General features: G+C 46.8%; 1 protein-coding gene across 1 annotated transcript in view; it reads right to left on the bottom strand.

Moving 5' to 3' along the window:
• Positions 1-3,650: 3,650 nt before the first annotated feature.
• LOC140409326 (solute carrier family 2, facilitated glucose transporter member 11-like) overlaps positions 3,651-20,454 on the bottom strand; it is a 189,018-nt gene continuing 172,214 nt past the window's right edge. The window contains exon 12 of the mRNA XM_072497743.1: positions 3,651-5,149. Coding sequence (XP_072353844.1) covers positions 4,928-5,149 — 222 coding nt within the window. The 3' untranslated portion in view covers positions 3,651-4,927. The remainder of the gene's footprint in view (positions 5,150-20,454) is intronic.

The raw sequence follows: 20,454 nt of genomic DNA, 5'->3' as shown, positions 1-20,454 counted from the left end.
CCAAAAAGATGTACAGGGTAGGTGGATTGGCCAAGCTAAATTGCCCCTTGATTGGAAAAAAATAACTGAGTACTCTAAATTTGTAAAAAAAAAAATGAAAAAGACCCATTATTCCAACTCTTTGCTTCCTGTCTGCTAACCAGCACTCTACCCAATCTCAAGACACCACCCGCAAGCCCATGTGCTTTAACTTTACATTGTGATCTGGTGAGAACCATATCTGAAATATTGTGCACAGTTCTGGGTTTGAAGAAGTATATATTTGGCTAAAACAGGATGTGGTGAAGATGCCCTACGTTGATTCCTGGAATGAGAATCCGTTGTCTATTGAGAGACATTGAGGAGGATTCTCCGTCCCGCTGCACCAGTTTTCTGGTGTGCGTGCCCCCGCCGGCAGTGCAATTTTCTGTCCCGCCAGCCGGCCAATGGGGTTTCCCATTATGGGCAGCCCCACATTGTCAGGAAATCCCCGGGCGTGGGTGCACTGCCGGCGCAACAGAGAATCCCGCCAGCGGAGAATCCAGCCCATTGAGTCGAATGAGGCTACCTTCTTCCAAACTATGAGAGAAAATCTCATTGAAATATTTAAGATTCTAAGAGCAGCCTTACAGGAGAGGTGTGTGCCATGTGACTTGAGATCCCAGAACTGGGGGCATAGGCTCAATAAAAGTTTGCCATTTTGGGCTGAGCTAAATAAAAACATCTGTACTCAAACACAGTGGCACAGTGGCTAGCACTGCTGCCTCACAGCCCCAAGGTCCTGGGTTCAATTCCACCCTCGGGTGACTGTCTGTGTGGAGTTTGCATTTCCTCCCCGTGTCTGCGTGGGTTTCCTCCGGGTGCTCTGGTTTCCTCCCATAGTCCAAAGATGTGCAGGTTAGGTAGATTGGCCATGCTAAATTGCACCTCAGTAGCCCTTATTAGGTGGGGTTACGGGGATAGGGTGGAGGCGAGGGCTGAAATAGGGTGCTCTTTCCAAGGGTCGGTGCAGACTCTAAGAGTCGAATGGCCTCTTTCTGCACTGTAAATTCTATGATTTGTGAATTTTCAATATTTCTACTTCAAAGGACTGTGGCTGTTCAGTTGTTGAATAACCTCAAGGCAGAGCTTGATAGTTTTTTGGACTTTTCAAGATTTGTAAGGAATCCAGGGATTATGGGATTATGTGGAGGAAAATGGAGTGAGGTTGAAGGTCAGCCATGATCCTATTGAAGGGCAGAGCAGACTTGAGGGATCATATTATCTACTTCTGCGCCTCTTTCCTATGTTCTCCTATCACAGTACAATTTGAACTCTTAACCTTTAATCCAGTATCGTAACGATACATAACCCAGCCATAACCATAGACGGATTTTGTCCAGTGGGAGAAACACTGGTGAAATGAACGACTATGTTCAATATGGTGTCGATCTCCTTGAGTGTTGTTACAGAAATGACCATCTTGACGAACAATGAGTAATCCATCGCATTCCTGACGTGAACATTACAGATGATGAAGAGGGTCTTGAGGGATCAGAATGTGAATGTCCAATCGCAGAGAATGTAAAGAGGTTCGTAACCACAGTGCTGATACTTAAGGTCCACTTAAGTTTCTATCGATAGCACCCATGATGTTGATGGTGGGAGCATATCGGTGATTGTGGAATATTGTTTGGAATAGTCATTAACTGACCTTTATTAGTATGAATGTTAATTTTATGAAATTCATTTTGGGAATGCAGATGTCACTGGCCAGCATTGGTTGCCCATCCCTAAATGTGCTGAGGAGATTGTGGTGGGCTTTTATCTTGAACCGCTGCTGTCCATGTGGTGTAGGTATGCCCACAATGCTAATGCGGGAGAGTTCCAGGATTTTGACACAGTGAAGGAACGGTGATATATTTCCAAGTCAGGATGGTGTGCAAACAGAATGTGGTTTAACGCTTTTGAAGTAGGCTTGGTGAGTTGCTGCAGTGAATTCTGTGGGCATTACACATGGCAGCCATTTGTCTATCCAAGCCTGTATGTTGTAAACTAGCACGGTCTGCCTCTTTATCGGAAGGATTGTCAGCTAAAAGTCAGGATGGTGTGCAAACTTGGAGCGGAACTGGCAAGTGCTGGGGTTCCCATGCACGGCCACCCTTGTCCTTCTGGGTGGTAAAGCTTTAGGGGTTTGGAAGATGCTGTCTGTGGGAACAACATGTTCTGGGCTGTCTGAGGGATCGACACACGATGAGATAAGACAGCCTTGTTCTGAGTTCAGGATGTGTTGCATGAGTGGGCCTGAGGCAAGGATATTTTTTGATCGCTGTGTTCAGAGGAGTGGGAAGAGGTTGTGTGGTCAACATATCTATGGCAATAGAATGATGGAAAAATCTTAACGGGTTAATCTTATTGTGGCAGGAAGATGACTGGAAGAGATTGAGGAGAATTAAGTGCACTTTGTTGACTTAATGGGCGAGATTCTCCGACCCCCCGCCGGGTTGGAGAATCGCTGGGAGCTGACCTGAATCCTGCCCCCGCCGGTTGCCGAAATCTCCGCACCGGAGATTCGGCGGGGGCGGGAATCGCGCCGCGCCGGTTGGCGGCCCCCCCCCCCCCCGCGATTCTCCGGCCCGGATGGGCCGAAGTCCTGCAGCTAAAATGCCTGTCCTGCCGGCGTAGATTAAACCACCTACCTTACCGGCAGGACAAGGCGGCGCGGGCGGGCTCCGGGGTCCTGGGGGGCGCGTGGGCGATCTGGCCCCGGGGGGTGCCCCCCACGGTGGCCTGGCAAGCGATCGGGGCCCACCGATCCGCAGGTGGGCCTGTGCCGTGGGGGCACTCTTTTCCTTCCACCTTCGCCACGGTCTCCACCATGGCGGAGGCGGAAGAGACTCCCTCCACTGCGCATGCGCGGGAATGCCGTCAGCGGCCGCTAACGCTCCCGCGCATGCGTTGCCCGGAGATGTCATTTCCGCGCCAGCTGGCGGGGCACCAAAGGCCTTTTCCGCCAGCTGGCGGGGCGGAAATTCGTCCGGCGCAGGCCTAGCCCCTTAAGGTGAGGCTCGGCCCCCAAAGATGCGGAGCTTTCCGACATCACGCCGATACCGGAGAATTTCGCCCAATGTCGTTGTTCTCATGTCACTTCTCTGTATTTTTCAAAGGCAAAATTGGTAACGAAAGTGTGAGTGAAAAACTCTGTGAGCAGCACTCAGACGGAAACTTTTAGTTTGATGTCTCAATGAAGACCTGCCCCTTCATTGTTACAATCGCATATGTGCTTGTACAGTGTGTTTAAAGGAGGGAGAGGAATTAGAACCAGATAGTGGTTTAACGCTATCGAAGTAGGCTTGGTGAGTTGCTGCAGTGAGTTCTGTGGGTATTACACATGGCAGCCATTTGTCTATCCAAGCCTGGATGCTGTAAACTAGCACGGTCTGCCTCTTTATCGGAAGGATTGTCAGCTAAAAGTCCCACTCCTGTTCTGGTGATGGACGAAGGTTATTGATGAATACGTTTAGAAAGTCTGAGGCAAGGGACTTAGCAACTCTTCAGTCGCACACGAAACCTAGATGAACAACAGCAGTGGGTCAGAATGATAGATCATAGAATTGACAATGCAGAAGGAGGCCATTCGGCCCATCGAGACTGCAATGGCCCTTGGAAAGAACACCCTACTTAAGCCCACACCTCCACTCTATCCCCATTACCCAGTAACCCCACCTAACCTTTTTGGACACTAAGAGCAGTTCAACATGGCCAATCCACCTAACCTGCACATCTTTAGACTGTGGGAGGAAACCGGAGCACCCGGAGGAAACCCACACAAACACGGGGAGAACGTGCAGACTCCGCACAGACACTGACCCAAACCGCAAATCAAACCTGGGACCCTGGAGCTGTGAAACAACAGTGCTAACCACTGTGCTACCATGCCGCCCACAGTAAGTAAGCCTTGCTTTGTACGTAAATCTGGCTACTAGATTTTAGTGTCACCAACCATTTTCAGGATAACGTAAGTTTTTCAAAATATATGAAAATGAAATGAAATGAAAATGGCTTATTGTCACAAGTAGGCTTCAAATGAAATTACTGTGGAAAGCGCCTAGTCGCCACATTCCGGCGCCTGTTCGGGGAGGCTGGTACGGGAATTGAACCATGCTGCTGGCCTGCCTTGGTCTGCTTTCAAAGCCAGCGACTTAGCCCTGTGCTAAACAGTACCCAATTTTATTTTCCAATTAAGGGGCAATTTAGCGTGTGTAATCTACCTACCTTGCACATCTTTGGGTTGTGGGGGTGAGACCCACGCAGACACGGGGAGAATGTGCAAACTCCACATGGACAGTGACCCGGGGCTGGGATCGAACCTAGGTCCTTGGTGTCGTGAGGCAGCAGTGCTAACCACTGCACCACCGTGCTGCCCCAGAGTCCTGAGCTCTACCTCCTCTAACTTATAAAGCGACCCCCGGAGGGGTTTCTCAGTAACAGGGCCACTGGCAGAATGGGGGGGGGGGGAGGAGAACAGACATCAGTGTGCAATTGAAATAATAGGAGATCTGCCAGCAACATTCAATCAGGCTGCATTTTATCAAATTACTGCCAAAGGTCAGTATCACAATGGGAACAGACCTCAGAATGCTGGCACTACTCGCATGGATTTCTTGCGCGCTTGACAGAGGGCAATCTGCAATGTCCATATATATAAAATCAAACCACATCCTATACGGCGGGTGTATTAGCAAGTGAGTGCGATTTTCCAGCAGTAATACAAAGGTGTATTTCTCCCAGGTGGCTACCTTGGTCTGGTCTCTAACATCCGGCAGTAGAGTGTTTAGTTATATCACAGGGACTCTCCAGAGAGGGGCGGGGGGGGGGGGGGGGTGCTTATTATACAGTCCAATGAAAAACATGAGAGAGCTCAGTTCAAAACTTCTTCCTATTGGTCCAGTAGGACTTTTCCCGCTGGTTAGAACGCAGTTGACATGATGATCTCGACTGTGTTTTGTGGGATTGTCCCGTTGGGTGCGACCGGGAACGGTGAGTTTTTCCAGAGCTTTCTGTTCTTGAACTCCTCACTGATTTCCAATGGTGTTTTGCCTTTAGTCTCCAGCAGAATGAAATAGCCCATGATGGTGAGCAATAAGCAGACTGCGCAGAATATCAGGAAGCAGATGTAGCCCAAGCTCTCCTGCAACACAAACACAGGCAAGCAGTGAGGGGAAAGAAGGGCAAAGGTTGCTTCTGTGAGGGAGGCTTGTAATGATCTGTATATCTGCTGGTATGTAAAGGGTTAACAACTGTATCATAGTGTTAGACAACCACAAGATGACGGCACCAGATCCATGTATATAAACTGAACTCTGAGGATCTTCCTGCCTCTTCGAACCAGAAGTGACTAGATAGCAGCGTGTTAGAGAGATATAGCTTAGTTGGCACGTGTAGTTATGTCATGTGAGAGTACCTTTAAGAAATGGGTGTTTATAAATGGGTGTGTATATAAATATCTGTAGTGAGAGTACCTTTAAGAAATGGGTGTTTACTACTGCAGTGATGTCAGAGAGTGGGTGGAGCTGGGCTGTCTGTCAGCTTTTTACTTTTGCTTTAGGCTTTTTGCTGCAGGGTGGGTTTGGTTTCATTTTAGTTTTGGAGAAACTGCAATCACAGCAGGATGTGTGTGAATCTCTGCGAGTTTATGAATGTTGTCATGTGAGAGTACCTTTAAGAAATGGATGTTTAAGCAATGTACCTTTAGGAAATGGAGCTGATCATATTACTGAAGTGATGTCAGAGGGTGAGGGGAGCTGAGCTCACTTCTGCTTTTTGAGTTTCAGTTTGAGAACGCAGCTGGGAGTGTCTGCGTGTTTTGGGTGTTAAGATATTCAATGTTTGTTTCAAAAGGGTTAACTTGAGTTCATAGAATAAACATTGTTTTGTTTGAAAAACCACTTGTCCATTCCTGCTGTATCACACCTGGAGAGTACGCCATGTGCTTCCCACACCAAAATCTATTAAAAGTTGTGGGTCGGTTGAACTCCATGAAACACTTTGGGATTCTGTAAACCCGGACCCAGAACAATTGGGGGCCCGAGGGGGATAAAAGTCTATCGATTGGATTGGCTTCACGAACTTAAAGACAGTGAGGGGTCATATTGTGGTTGCTTTTCAGGTGTGGTATTTTAGTTTAAGTGGGGAGTGTGTTGTGGACAATGGCTCTTTCAGAGGCTCAGGAGTTTTTGGGGGTGGACACGGTAACACGCAATACCTTACGGACAGAGACTAAAAGCAGACTGTTAGATTTGGCAAAAGCATTGCAGTTAACATTGCCTGGCAAAATGCGAAAAGATGAGGTACTTACCGTGGTAGCTGAGCATTTAATTTTGCCTGAGATACATTCTGACTCATTAGAAATGGCAAAGCTCCAGTTGCAGATTAAGCAATTTGAACATGAAAAAAATTAAAGCAGCTTGAATATGCAATGAGAGAAAAAGAAAAAGAGAGAGAAGAAAGAAACAAAGAAAGAGATAGAGATAGAGAGGGAAAATAAAAGGAGAGACAAGAAAGAAACAAAGAAAGAGACAGAGAGGAAAGGGAAAAAGAGAGAGAGTTAGAACTTCATAAAATGGCTAGGAAACATGAAAATCAGTTAAAATTGGCAGACACAAAGGGAAACATACAGTTGGATGAGATTGATGAGGATAGTGAGACAGAGCGTCATAGTCGAAGACGTGGTGGGGATCTATTTAAATATGTCCAAGCATTGCCAAGGTTTGATGAGAAGGAGGTAGAAGCCTTTTTCATTTCATTTGAGAAGGTAGCTAAACAAATGAAATGGCCACAGGACATGTGGGTATTACTGATTCAAACAAAGCTGGTAGGTAGAGCTAGTGAAGTGTTTGCATCACTGCTGGAGTAGGTATCTGAAACGTAGGAGGAGGTGAAAAAATCCATCTTAGGTGCATATGAGCTAGTGCCTGAAGCTTACAGACAAAGGTTTAGAAATTTAAGGAAAGAATTTGGTCAAACATACATGAAGTTTGAAAGGCTCAAACAGAGTAATTTTGATAGGTGGATAAGGGCTTTGAAAATAGACCAAACGTATGAAGCTCTCAGAGAAATTATACTTTTGGCGGAGTTTAAAAATTCAATTCCTGATGTAGTGAGAACTCATGTGGCAGAGGGTAAAACTGCGAGATTAGCAGCAGAACTGGCAGATGATTATGAATTAGTTCATAAATCAAGGCTTGGTTTCCATCATCAGTTTCAGCCGGTGAGGGATGGAAACTGGGGACATGAGAAATACTCAAGTGGTAAAGGTAAAGGTGATCTGATGGGAGATAATAAAGAGAGTGTACCTCAGATTAAAAAAGAAATCCAGGAGGGTGGAAGAGAAATGAAAAGTTTCAAATGTTTTCACTGTAATAAACTAGGCCATGTAAAGTCACAGGGTTGGTGGTTGGAGAAAAACACTGGGAAGGCTGATGTGGTAAAGCAGGATAAAACAGTGGGGTTTGTTAGAGTGGTAAAGGAAAGCCCAAGGGAAGCGAAGGAGGTGCAAACGATTATCCAGCCTGTTCAAGAAGTAATTGATAAGAAGGTGCCAGACGTCTTCAAAGAATTTACTTGTGTGGGTAAATTTTACTCATGTGTATCAGGAGGAGCAGGTAAAGAAGTCACAATATTAAGAGATACAGGAGCTAGTCAATCTTTAATGGTAAGAGATGAGGAATTATGTAGTTTGGGAAGAATGCTGCCAGAAAAGGTGGTGATATGTGGAATTCAGGATGAGAGGAGTAGCGTTCCATTATGTAAGGTTGGAAAGTCCAGTGAAGAGTGGTGAAGTGGTAGTAGGAGTAATAGAGAAACTATCTTGTCCAGGAACACAGTTTATCTTGGGTGATGATATAGCTGGATCGGCAGTGGGAGTGATGCCTACTGTGGTTGATAAGCCAGTGGAAAATCAGACAACTGAAGTTTTGAAGGACGAATATCCTGGGACTTTTCCGGATTGTGTAGTAACAAGGTCGCAAAGTCACAGGTTAAGACAACAGGAGAAATCAAAGAGTGAAGATTGCAATTATCAGAATCAATTTTTGATCAAATAGTTGAAAAAGAACAAGAACAGGTGGAGGATGAGGCGGAAATTTTTAGTTCAGGAAAATTGGCGGAGTTACAACATAAAAATGTAGAAATAAAACAGATATATCAGAAAGCGTATACGGAAGAGGAATCTGAGAGTATACCAGAGTGTTATTACCGTAAAAGTGATGCCTTGATGAGAAAATGGAGACCTGTACATATGCAGGTGGATGAAAAGTGGGCAGAAGTTCATCAAGTAGTATTGCTGGTAGGGTATAGAAAGGAGGTGTTGCGAGTGGCACATGAGGTACCAGTGGGAGGTCATTTGGGGATAAGGAAAACTCAAGCTAAAATCCAGAAACATTTTTATTGGCCTGGACTACATAAAGATGTAGTTAAATTTTGTCAATCAGGTGACACATGTCAAGTGATAGGGAAACCTCAAGCAGTGATAAAACCAGCGCCCTTAATACCCATTCCAGCATTTGAGGAACCTTTGATTGTGTAGGACTGCTTCCTAAAACAAAAAGTGGAAATCAATATCTTTTGACTATAATGGATGTGTCTACTAGGTTTCCAGGGGCCATTCCAGTACGTAATATTACAGCTAAAAAGATTGTGGAGGTGTTACTTAAATTCTTTACTAGATATGGACTACCCACAGAAATTCAATCGGATAAAGGATCAAATTTTACCTCAAAGTTATTCATAGAAGTTATGGATAGCTTCGGAATAAAACAATTTAAATCAACTGCATACCATCCAGAATCGCAGGGAGCGTTAGAAAGGTGGCATCAGACATTAAAGACAATGTTGAGGGCTTATTGTCAAGATTATCCAGAGGATTGGGATAAAGGAATTCCATTCGTACTGTTTGCAATTAGGGATGCATCTAATGAGTCAACCAAATTTAGTCCTTTTGAACTAATTTTTGGTCATGAGGTAAGAGGTCCACTTAAATTGATTAAAGAAAAGTTGGTGGGTGAGAAATCGGAAATTACACTATTGGATTACGTGTCAAATTTTAGGGAACGATTAAATAGAGCAGGTGAATTGGCTGGACAACATTTGAAAGTTGCACAAAATGTGATGAAACGGGTAGCGGACAAGAAATCCAACGTTCGTAGTTTTACCAGTGGAGATAAAGTTTTAGTGTTGTTACCAGTGGTAGGGGAGCCTTTAAAAGCTAGGTTTTGTGGACCATATCAGATTGAAAGGAAATTAAATGAGGTGAATTATGTGGTAAAAACACCAGATAGAAGTAAGACTCACCGAGTGTGTCATGTGAATATGCTTAAAAGGTACTTTGAAAGGGAAGGAGTGGAAAAGGAGGTTTTAATGATTCTAACTCAAAGTGAAGAACCAAATCCAGATGACTGTGAATTTGACATACCTCAAATTAATTTGGAAAATGAGAATGTTCTTAAAAATTGGGATGAATTGTTAAGTTACCTTCCAGAGGAAAAGCAAACTGACCTGAAAGAGTTATTGATATCACATGGGCAAGTTTGTAGAGATAAATTGGGAAGTACTAAAATGGCTACACATGATGTAGATGTGGGAAATGCTGTTCCAATCAAACAACATCCATATAGACTTAATCCTTTACAATTGGCACAGGTTAACAAAGAGATTGAGAGTATGCTTAAAAATGGCGTAATTGAAATGGGTTGCGGCCAATGGAGCTCGCCCATAGCGATGGTACCTGACCAGACGGTACCCAACGGTTGTGTGTGGACAATAGAAAGGTGAATGCAGTTACAAGAACGGACTCTTATCCTATCCCACGTTTGAGAAAGTGGGACAATCCGCTTTTATTTCCAAATTAGATTTACTTAAAGGTTACTGGCAGGTACCTTTATCCGAAAGGGCGAAGGAGATTTCAGCTTTTGTGACTCCAGGTGGTATATACCAATTCAAAGTTAAGCCATTTGGCATGAAAAACGCCCCAGCCACATTTCCACGGTTAACTAATACAGTCGTTTCAGGATTACCCAATGTGTGGTATATATCAACGATCTGGTAGTTTTCAGCCAGACATGGAAAGAACATTTAAAACATCTTATGGAGTTATTCGATCGACTTCAGAAGGCAGGTTTGGTGATAAACCTAGCCAAAAATGAATTTGGAAAAGCCCAAGTCACTTTCCTTGGCCATACAATCGGACAGGGTCGATTGGTTCCACGGGATGTAAAAGCGAAAATTATTGGGGAGTTTCCGATACCCTCGACACAACGGGAAATAATTTGATTTCTTGGCATGAGTGGATTTGTTCAAACATTTGTGCAAGAGTTTTGTAGAGTGATTGCTCCACTGATGGACTTGCTGAAGAAACGTAAAAAAATTTCAATGGACAGCAGAGTTTCAACATGCATTTGACTGCCTGAAAGCTGTGGTAACCGATGCTCCTATATTGGAGAATTGTAAGGGACTCTGTGATCAGATTGAACTGAAGTATGTAACTTTAAAGAGAAATGCCGAGGCGTAGAGGAATGGATGGATCGTGCAGAGACTTTCTTGTTCAAAGAGACTGTCAATCGAGAAGGATTTTGGTTGGAGGAAGAAGAACAAAAAGAAAAAATGGACCATATTATTACACCTGTTCGCGTGTCTTTTTTTGAACCGGTAAAGTGTTTTTACTATGTGCATTTCTTAATTGATGATGCAAAGGTGAAAAATGAAACCATCTGGAAGCTGATGGTTTATTTCCTTTTCTTGGGGGGAGGTGTCATGTGAGAATACCTTTAAGAAATGGATGTTTAAGCAATGTACCTTTAAGAAATGGAGCTGATCATATTACTGAAGTGATGTCTGAGGGTGGGGGGTGCTTTTTGAGTTTCAATTTGAGAACGCAGCTGATAGTGTCTGTGTGTTTTGCTGTGAGCTGCAGGAAGAAACACAGACTGGTCTGTTGATTTCTGCAATCCAAAGACTATAAATATATTGAATGTAACCTAATGTGCTCCTATTTTTGAAGGTTTGAAGTCTTTTGGATGTCTAAAGGAACAGTTTGAAGGATTATTTTGTGTTGTAGTCTTTTGGGGTTATATTTGAAGTAATGGGTGTTAAGATATTCAATGTTTGTTTTAAAAGGGTTAACTTGAGTTCATAGAATAAACATTGTTTTGTTTGAAAAACCACTTGTCCATTTCTGCTGTATCACACCTGGAGAGTACGCCATGTGCTTCCCACACCACAATCTATTAAAAGTTGTGGGTCAGTTGAACTCCATGAAACACTTTGGGGTTCTGTAAACCCGAACCCATAACAATGTCCATTTGCTGATTTCAATGTGGTAACTGTTCTCAGTAGTGAATTTAAACCTGATGTGCTTCTATTTTAAAGGTTTTTTTAAAGTCATATGGATGTTAAAAGTGATGTGTTATGTACACTGAGATAACACAGGCTTAACTGGATGAAGCGTTAACCAAAGGATACTCCAGACCTTGAAGTTAGTTCCATCTGATTTATTGAACCAGTAGCACAGTTAGCACAGTTCTCTATGAGTTAGACTCTCTGCTAACCTAAGTGTAGTTACTCTGTCTGACTGAACCAGACTAGCTCTTAGCCAAGTGCTGGAGGTGTGATACTGTACATACACCCTGACTCACTCTGTAGATGTTCATCAGTGGAAAGAGGCGGAGTGTGAGTGCCTCGTGCCTTTTATTGTGAGATAACACCCCTGAGTGTTCTGCCTGCTCATTGGTCATGTCCTGTTCTCTGTGCTCATTAGCTGCCTGTCTGTATATCATTATCTGCATGTCTGCATATCATGACATCTCCCCTTTTTAAAAAATGTTTTGTTGGCACATGGGAACGTACTTACATGTGGTGGCATATATTAACATATTTACAAGTGGTGGCATATGTGAATGTATTTACATGTGAAGACAGCTGTCTAATGTGAGAAAACAGAGCATAGCAAATAAAACAAATGTTCATAAGTCCAGTCTCTGGGGCTTGCATCTGATACTTGTCGACCGCCGGAGAGGTGGTAGTGGGGACGACGGTGCCTTGACAGGAGGGATGGAAGCCTGACTGGTGGCCTCGTAGTTTGAGGTATCAGGAGGTGGCAAAACAACGGAGAAGAAAGTGGTTGCGGGCAGGCAACTTTGCGCAGTGCCCGTCTGTTTCATCACACAACAGGACCATCAGCTATACGTACAACATACGAGCGGGGCGCAGCCTGTCGAACAATGACAGCTTGAGCAGACCAGCCACCATCCGGTATCTTGATCCTGACAGTGTCTGCCGGGGTAACGCGGGCAAATCGGTGTCATAAGCACCTTAGCCCTGCTTTTGCTGGTTTTGGAGCTGCTGCATCTTCTGCAGCACCGGGAGGTGATCCAGGTTGGGCAAGTGTATGGCTGGAAGTGTCGTCCGCAGGTCCCTGTTCATCAGGAGTTGAGCCGGCGACATGCCAGTGGACAGTGGGGTCGCCCTGTACTCAAGCAGCGCGAGGTAGATGTCAGAAGCAGAATCCGCGGCCTTGTAGATGAGCTGTTTCACAATGTGCACCCCTTTTTCAACCTTCGCATTGGACTGCGGATAGTGTGGGCTGGAAGTGACATGTTTGAAATGTTATGACTTGGCAAACATACACCACTCGTGGCTGCTGAAGCACAGGCCACTGTCACTCATGACAGTGAGTGGGGTACCATGCCTGGAGAACGTCTCCTTACAGGCCTTGATGACGGTCCGAGATGTGAGGTCTGAGAGCTTCACGACTTCAGGGTAATTGGAGAAATAGTTAATAATCAACACGTAGTCACAACCATTCGCACGAAAGAGGTCGATGCCAACCTTGGACCACGGGGAGGTCTCGATTTCATGTCGCTGGAGCGTCTCCTTGCTCTGCGCTGGCTGGAAGCGTTGACAGGTCGCACAGTTGAGGACCATGTTCGAGATGTCCTAGCTAATTCCGGGCCAGTAGACAGCCTGCCTGGCTCTGCGTCTGCACTTCTCGACGCCCAGGTGTCCCTCATGGATTTGGCGGAGCACCAAGCTCTGGAGACTGAGTGGAATGACAATCCGGTCCAGCTTGAGGAGGATACCATCAATCACCGTCATGTCGTCCTTTACATTGTAAAATTGAGGGCACTGCCCTTTCTGCCAGCCATTGGCGAAGTGGTGCATGATACGCTGCAAGAGGGGGTCTTTGGCTGGCTCCTCACGGATACGAACCACCTTCTCATCAGACGTCGGGAGGGTGCTAGCACACAACTGCACATGTGATTCAATCTGCCGGATGATTTCCATCAGTTCACTCAGCAATGTGATGGAGCGGGACAATGCATCAGCGATGATGAGCTGCTTGCCAGGCATGCACACTAAGTCAAAGTCGTACGTTCTGAGTTTGAGGAGGATGCGCTGCAACCGAGGCATCATGTCGTTCAGGTCCTTGTGGATAATGTGGACCAGAGGCCTATGATCCCTCTCGCTAGTGAATGTCGGCAGGCCGTAGACATAGTCATGAAACTTGAGAATGCCAGTGAGAAGACCCAGGCATTCCTTCTCTATTTGCGCATACCTTGTTTTGGTTGGCGTCATGGCCCTCGATGCGTAGGCAACCGGTGCCCAGGATGAAGTGTCATCGCGTTGAAGCAGCACCGCACCGATGCCATCCTGGCTCGCATCTGTCGAGATCTTCGTCTCCCTGTCTGGGTCGAAAAATGCCATGATGGGTGCAGTGGTGAACTTGGCTTTCAGCTCCAACCACTCTGCCTGATGTGCTGCCTTCCACTCAAAGGCAGTGGACTTTTCACCAGGTTTCGTAGGGCCATGGTGTGTGAGGCCAGGTTTGGGATGAACTTGCCCAAGAAATTGACCATGCCCAGGAAGCGCAACACCGCCTTCTTGTCTTCAGGGACCTTCATGGCTTCGATGGCCTTGACCTTGTCTGTGTCCGGGCACACGCCCTGCTGAGAGATCTGGTCACCTAAGAACTTGAGTGTCGACATGCCAAAGCAACATTTGGACCTGTTCAGCTTCAGGCCATTGGCATGGACATGGCGGAATATCTGCTGGAGTCAGGAAACATGCTCTTCAGGGGTCGTGGACATGATGATGTTGTCCACGTACACACAAACCCCTTCAACGCCCTCCATCATCTGCTCCATGATGTGATGGAAGGTCTCCGATGCTGAGATGATGCCAAGCGCCATGCAGTATCTGCCAAATGGTGTGTTGAAGGTGCAGAGCCTTCTGCTGGACTCATCCAGCTGGATTTGTCAAAATCCATGTGACGCATCTAACTTGGTGAAAAAACGTGCGTTGCCATCTCACTGGTGAGTTCCTCCCCCTTCGGGATGGGGTAGTGTTCACGCATCATATTCTTATTGAGATCCTTGGGATCAATGCAGATGCGCAGGTCTCCCGAAGGCTTTCTAACACATACCATCTAGCTGACCCAGTCAGTCTGTTCGGTTACCTTGGAAATGATGCCCTGTTGCTGAAGATCCTTGAGCTGTGCTTTCAGGCGCTCCCTCAGCGGAGCCGGGACCCGGCATGGTGCGTGGACCACTGGCTTGGCATCAGGTCGTAGCAGAATCTTGTATCGATATGGCAGCGTGCCCATCCCGTCGAACACATCCGGATACTGAGCGAGGATGTCGTCAATGCCGGCCTGAAGATCCACATTGGAGGATGTCGTTGTGTAAACCCGCTGCACGAGGTTCAGCTGCTTGCAGGCATGCGCGCCAAGTAGGGATGCCCTGTCTGGCTTGACAATTTCAAAACGTAACCGTGCTTGGGTGCTCCGGTTGGAGACGAATAGATGGCAGGATCCCAGTGCCGTGATGGCATTTCCGTTGTAGTCCAGGAGCCTTCAGGCTGCTGGAAAGACCTTGGGGGGCTTCTTGATGCATTTTAAATCTGCCTGTGAGAGGAGGTTGGCAGAAGCACCTGTGTCCAGCTTAAACTGGATGGAGCAGTGGTTGACCTGCATCACCGCACGCCATTCGTCTGCAGAATCCACAGCGAGGATGGATTGAAATTGTGATGAGTTGGATGTGGCATATTCACATTTGGTAATGATGCCCACACAGTCCGCGGAGTCCAGGCATTCTTCCTCTGGATCAATTGTGCTGCCAGGATCAGAATCCTGTAATCGTTGTTGCACACTCTGAACGCGCTGTCGTCGGAATTGGGAGCGCTGGCCCCTGACTGATGGTGCAGACCTGCACAAGGCTGCATAGTGACCATGCTTCCCGCAGTTTAAACATCGCCTGCCTCTTGCAGGGCAGTGTTTCTTTAAATGGACGTTGCCGCAGTTCGAGCACGTCATGACGTCGGCGGCCTGACGCTCCGCGCGTCGTTGCACATGCGCGGTGCGGGTGTCGGCCGCTTCGTTATCACGTTCGCATCGCGAATGCGTGGGGCCCTGGGAAAAGCACGCAAAATGGCCGATTTCATCAATGCTGAGACGCTGCATCCGGGAGAGGTCCTGCACACTCTCTGCCTCGTGGGAGGCAAATTTCTCATTTTCAGCCGATTTGTACTGGGCATTGTGATTTTTGCCATGCTCATGCATTGTGCATGTTTCAATCGTGACTGGCAGGGTCATATGCTTAATTTTCAGTAGCTGCTCTCTCAGAGGATCAGAGTGAACTCCAAAAACGATTTGGTCTCTGATCATGGAGTCAGCAATATCACCAAAGTTGCAGGACAGCGCTAGCAGGCGGAGGTTAGTTAAGAAGGCACTGAAAGATTCATCTTTACCTTGTAGACGCTGTGTGAATATGTAGCGCTCGAAGATTTCATTGGTGTCCACTTCACAGTGACTGTCAAACTTGTCCAGGATGGTCTGAAACTTTGTCTTGTCCTGGCCTGTGGTGGAGTGAAAAGAGTTGAAGAGTTCGATGGCTTGATCACCCGCTGTTGAGAGGAGAAGCGCGATCTTCCTTGCATCAGACGCACCCACGATGTCTGAAGCTTCGATGTACAGCAGAAACTTTTGCTTGAATGTCCGCCAGTTGGCACTGAGATTGCTGGAGGTCCTGAGCTGGTGAGGAGCCTGAATCTTCTCGATGGTACCGGGATACATTCGCTGGTCGTCACGGAACGGACTGAGGTAAACCACCTAGATTAAGCAGTCTCCTGGTAGCATGATGTGTTATGTACTCTGGGATAACACAGGCTGCAACTGGATGCAGCTTTAACCAAAAGATACTCCAGACCTTGAAGTTAGTTCAATCTGATTTATTGAACCAGTAGCACAGTTAGCACAGTTCTCTATGAGTTCGACTCTCTGCTAACCTAAGTGTGGTTACTCTGTCTGACTGAACAGACTAGCTCATAGCCACGTGCTGGAGGTGTGATACTGTAAATACACCCTGACTCACTCTGTAGATGTTCATCAGTGGAAAGAGGCGGAGTGTGAGTGCCTCGTGTCTTTTATCGTGAGGTACCACCCCTGAGTGTCCTGCCTGCTCATTGGTCATGTTCTGTTCTCTGTGTTCATTGGCTGCCTGTCTCTGCCTGTCTGTATATCATTATCTGCATGTCTGCATATCATGACAAAATGGACAGCTTAAGCATTACCTAGTGTTGTATACTTTGGGAGTTGTATTTGAATTAATGGTTGCTAAGATGTTCACTGTATGTTTTAAAAAGGTTAACTTGAGTTCATAGAATAAACATTGTTTTGTTTTAAAAAATACTTTTCCATTTCTGCTGTACCGCACCTGTAGAGTGGGCCGTGTCCTCCCCACACCGCAACCAATTAAAAGTTGTGGGTCAGGTGAACTCCATGATACACTTTGGGGTTCTCTAAACCCTGGCCCATAACAGTTAAGCATTATTAATACTTCTTTATCATCAGTTGTGAAGAGTGAACAAACTTATTAGAATTTATATTTGTTATTCATTAAATGTTATTTGCTTAAATTGAAGACTGATAGTTTCATTAAACTACAACCATCAGACCATTCTGGGAGTAAGCAAAAGAGTAACAACGTGTTATAATCACGTAATATAACATCGTACCAGGATTTGGCTTCGAAAAAACTAGCTAGAGTGATTTAGTTAGATCAGAAACAGAAGAAATCCGTAGCAGCTATTCGACTGGGGAAGTGTTGCAGCAAACAAATCCTTCAAAGACAACCGCCTTGATGGACCACGCACAAGCTCCACGTCACCTCAAGACTACTGGTAATTTGAACTCTAATTGGCGACATGGGAGTGTCCCTTTCAGAAATGTTTTTGTCTTATCACATGGCTTCAGTGATGTAATTGTGTGTGTGGAGCTGGGCTGTGGCTCTGGGTTTTATACTTTCGCTTTTGAGTTGGGAGCTGGCTGTGGCTCTGAGTTTTACTTTCACTTTGAGTTTGAACTGGTTTTTGCAGCACAGGTTGAAAAAGAAGGTTTTTTTTCTCCATCTGCATTTTAAAAGCTGTTTCCAGACTGCTTGATAACTTGAAAAGAAATTATTGTTTTCTGGAAGAAATTCAAACCTGCTGTTTTGGAAAGGACAAGAGCATCCAAACCAGGTCTTGAGTGCTGGGTGCTGGGCCACACCTTTGAAAAGGGTTTTCTGGTTTATGAGACCTTGTTATTAAATTGGAACAGTTTAAGGGCGAAATTTATTAAGGGTTATACATAGAGTACTGTAGCTGTGTGGGGTATTTATGTTTGTAGTTGAGAAAATGCTTACTGTGTGAGTTTACAAAAATGTTAACTACATTTGTAGAATAAAGCTTGTTTTTGATTAAAAGTGCTTAAGGCCCCTGTTGAATAACACCCGAAAGGCAGGCACTTATGCTCATCGTACCCAAAATCAGTTGTAGGTCAGGTGAACTCCAAGATATACTTTGGAGTTTTCTAAACTCTGGCCCATAACATTGGAAACAGTTTAAACAACAATTTCAGATATATTTGGAAGCTATACACTCGCCGAGGATTCATCTGTGGTCACTGAGCTGGTGATGAGGATGGGATTCAGACCTACGTGCGCAAAGAGCTCCTTGGGAGAACCAATTACTTCCCAGCCTACTCCGACCCGTCTGGATTCCAGAGCATTGCTCCAAAGGGGACAGGTTACGGAGCTGAGAAAGGTTGTTGATACAGATTCTGAAATGGAGACACAGGCTTCGGACGTTTCTGACGGGGAACAAGCGTTCAGCAGCCTCTAACAGTACCTCCACCGCAGCACTCAGTGTGGATACAGCATTCACAGTCCAGGTATTCATCGCCTGGTCCGGTCAAGTAGGCGCATGAGGTGCAGCCACAAACGAAAAGACACAGACATCTTCCTACTCCACCACCTTCGGAAGAGTCTTCGGACTTTGGGGGAGGGCGGGGGGGGGGGGGGGGGGGGGGGGGGGGATTTTATAACCTGCACAAGATCTATGGGGTTGGAGTAAAGAGTCTCCGCATGAGCCTCACTGAGTATGAGCTCTCCAACTGAGGGGCGGGGAGCCATGGACAGGGTAATAGACTTTGATTTTAAAAAGTCAGCTAGACTTGGAACCATCACCTCAGAGACTGAGGAAGGGTCAGTGAGTGAGAGTGAGATTGAGGGGGGGTCAGTGAGTGAGAGTGAGGGAGGGTCAGTGAGTGAGAATGAGGCTGAGGGAGGATCAGTGAGTGAGAGTGAGGGAGGGTCAATGAGTGAGAGTGAGGGAGGGTCAGTGAGTGAGAGTGAGGGAGGGTCAGTGAGTGAGAATGAGGCTGAGGGAGGATCAGTGAGTGAGAGTGAGGGAGGGTCAGTGAGTGAGAATGAGGCTGAGGGAGGATCAGTGAGTGAGAGTGAGGGAGGATCAGTGAGTGAGAGTGAGGGAGGGTCAGTGAGTGAGAATGAGGCTGAGGGAGGATCAGTGAGTGAGAGTGAGGGAGGATCAGTGAGTGAGAGTGAGGGAGGGTCAGTGAGTGAGAATGAGGCTGAGGGAGGATCAGTGAGTGAGAGTGAGGGAGGATCAGTGAGTGAGATTGAGGGGGGGTCAGTGAGTGAGAGTGAGGGAGGGTCAGTGAGTGAGAATGAGGCTGAGGGAGGATCAGTGAGTGAGAGTGAGGGAGGGTCAGTGAGTGAGAATGAGGCTGAGGGAGGATCAGTGAGTGAGAGTGAGGGAGGGTCAGTGAGTTAGATTGAGGGGGGGTCAGTGAGTGAGAGTGAGGGAGGGTCGGTGAGTGAGAATGAGGCTGAGGGAGGATCAGTGAGTGAGAGTGAGGGAGGGTCAGTGAGTGAGAGTGAGGGAGGGTCAGTGAGTGAGAGTGAGGGAGGGTCAGTGAGTGAGATTGAGGGGGGTCAGTGAGTGAGAGTGAGGGAGGGTCAGTGAGTGAGAATGAGGCTGAGGGAGGATCAGTGAGTGAGAGTGAGGGAGGGTCAGTGAGTGAGAATGAGGCTGAGGGAGGATCAGTGAGTGAGAATGAGGGAGGGTCAGTGAGTGAGAATGAGGCTGAGGGAGGGTCAGTGAGTGAGAGTGAGGGGGGTCAGTGAGTGAGAATGAGGCTGAGGGAGGATCAGTGAGTGAGAGTGAGGGAGGATCAGTGAGTGAGAGTGAGGGAGGATCAGTGAGTGAGAATGAGGCTGAGGGAGGATCAGTGAGTGAGAGTGAGGGAGGGTCGGTGAGTGAGAATGAGGCTGAGGGGGGTCAGTGAGTGAGAGTGAGGGCGGGTCTGTGAGTGAGAGTGAGGGAGGGTCTGTGAGTGAGAATGAGGCTGAGGGAGGGTCAGTGAGTGAGAATGAGGCAGAGGGAGGGTCAGTGAGTGAGAATGAGGCTGAGGGAGGATCAGTGAGTGAGAGTGAGGGAGGGTCTGTGAGTGAGAATGAGGCTGAGGGAGGGTCAGTGAGTGAGAATGAGGCTGAGGGAGGATCAGTGAGTGAGAGTGAGGGAGGGTCAGTGAGTGAGAATGAGGCTGAGGGAGGATCAGTGAGTGAGAGTGAGGGAGGGTCTGTGAGTGAGAGTGAGGGGGGTCAGTGAGTGAGAGTGAGGGAGGGTCAGTGAGTGAGAATGAGGCTGAGGGAGGATCAGTGAGTGAGAGTGAGGGAGGATCAGTGAGTGACAATGAGGCTGAGGGAGGATCAGTGAGTGAGAGTGAGGGAGGGTCTGTGAGTGAGAATGAGGCTGAGGGAGGGTCAGTGAGTGAGAATGAGGCTGAGGGAGGATCAGTGAGTGAGAGTGAGGGAGGGAAAGTGAGTGAGAATGAGGCTGAGGGAGGATCAGTGAGTGAGAGTGAGGGAGGGTCTGTGAGTGAGAGTGAGGGGGGTCAGTGAGTGAGAGTGAGGGAGGGTCAGTGAGTGAGAATGAGGCTGAGGGAGGATCAGTGAGTGAGAGGGAGGGAGGGTCTGTGAGTGAGAATGAGGCTGAGGGAGGGTCAGTGAGTGAGAATGAGGCTGAGGGAGGATCAGTGAGTGAGAGTGAGGGAGGGTCAGTGAGTGAGAATGAGGCTGAGGGAGGATCAGTGAGTGAGAGTGAGGG

The sequence above is a fragment of the Scyliorhinus torazame genome, chromosome 1 (assembly GCF_047496885.1).
Source record: "Scyliorhinus torazame isolate Kashiwa2021f chromosome 1, sScyTor2.1, whole genome shotgun sequence".
In the NCBI taxonomy this organism is placed as follows: Eukaryota; Metazoa; Chordata; class Chondrichthyes; order Carcharhiniformes; family Scyliorhinidae; genus Scyliorhinus; species Scyliorhinus torazame.
Note: the sequence above shows the minus strand (reverse complement) of the source record. Positions and strands in the feature narration are given on the sequence as shown.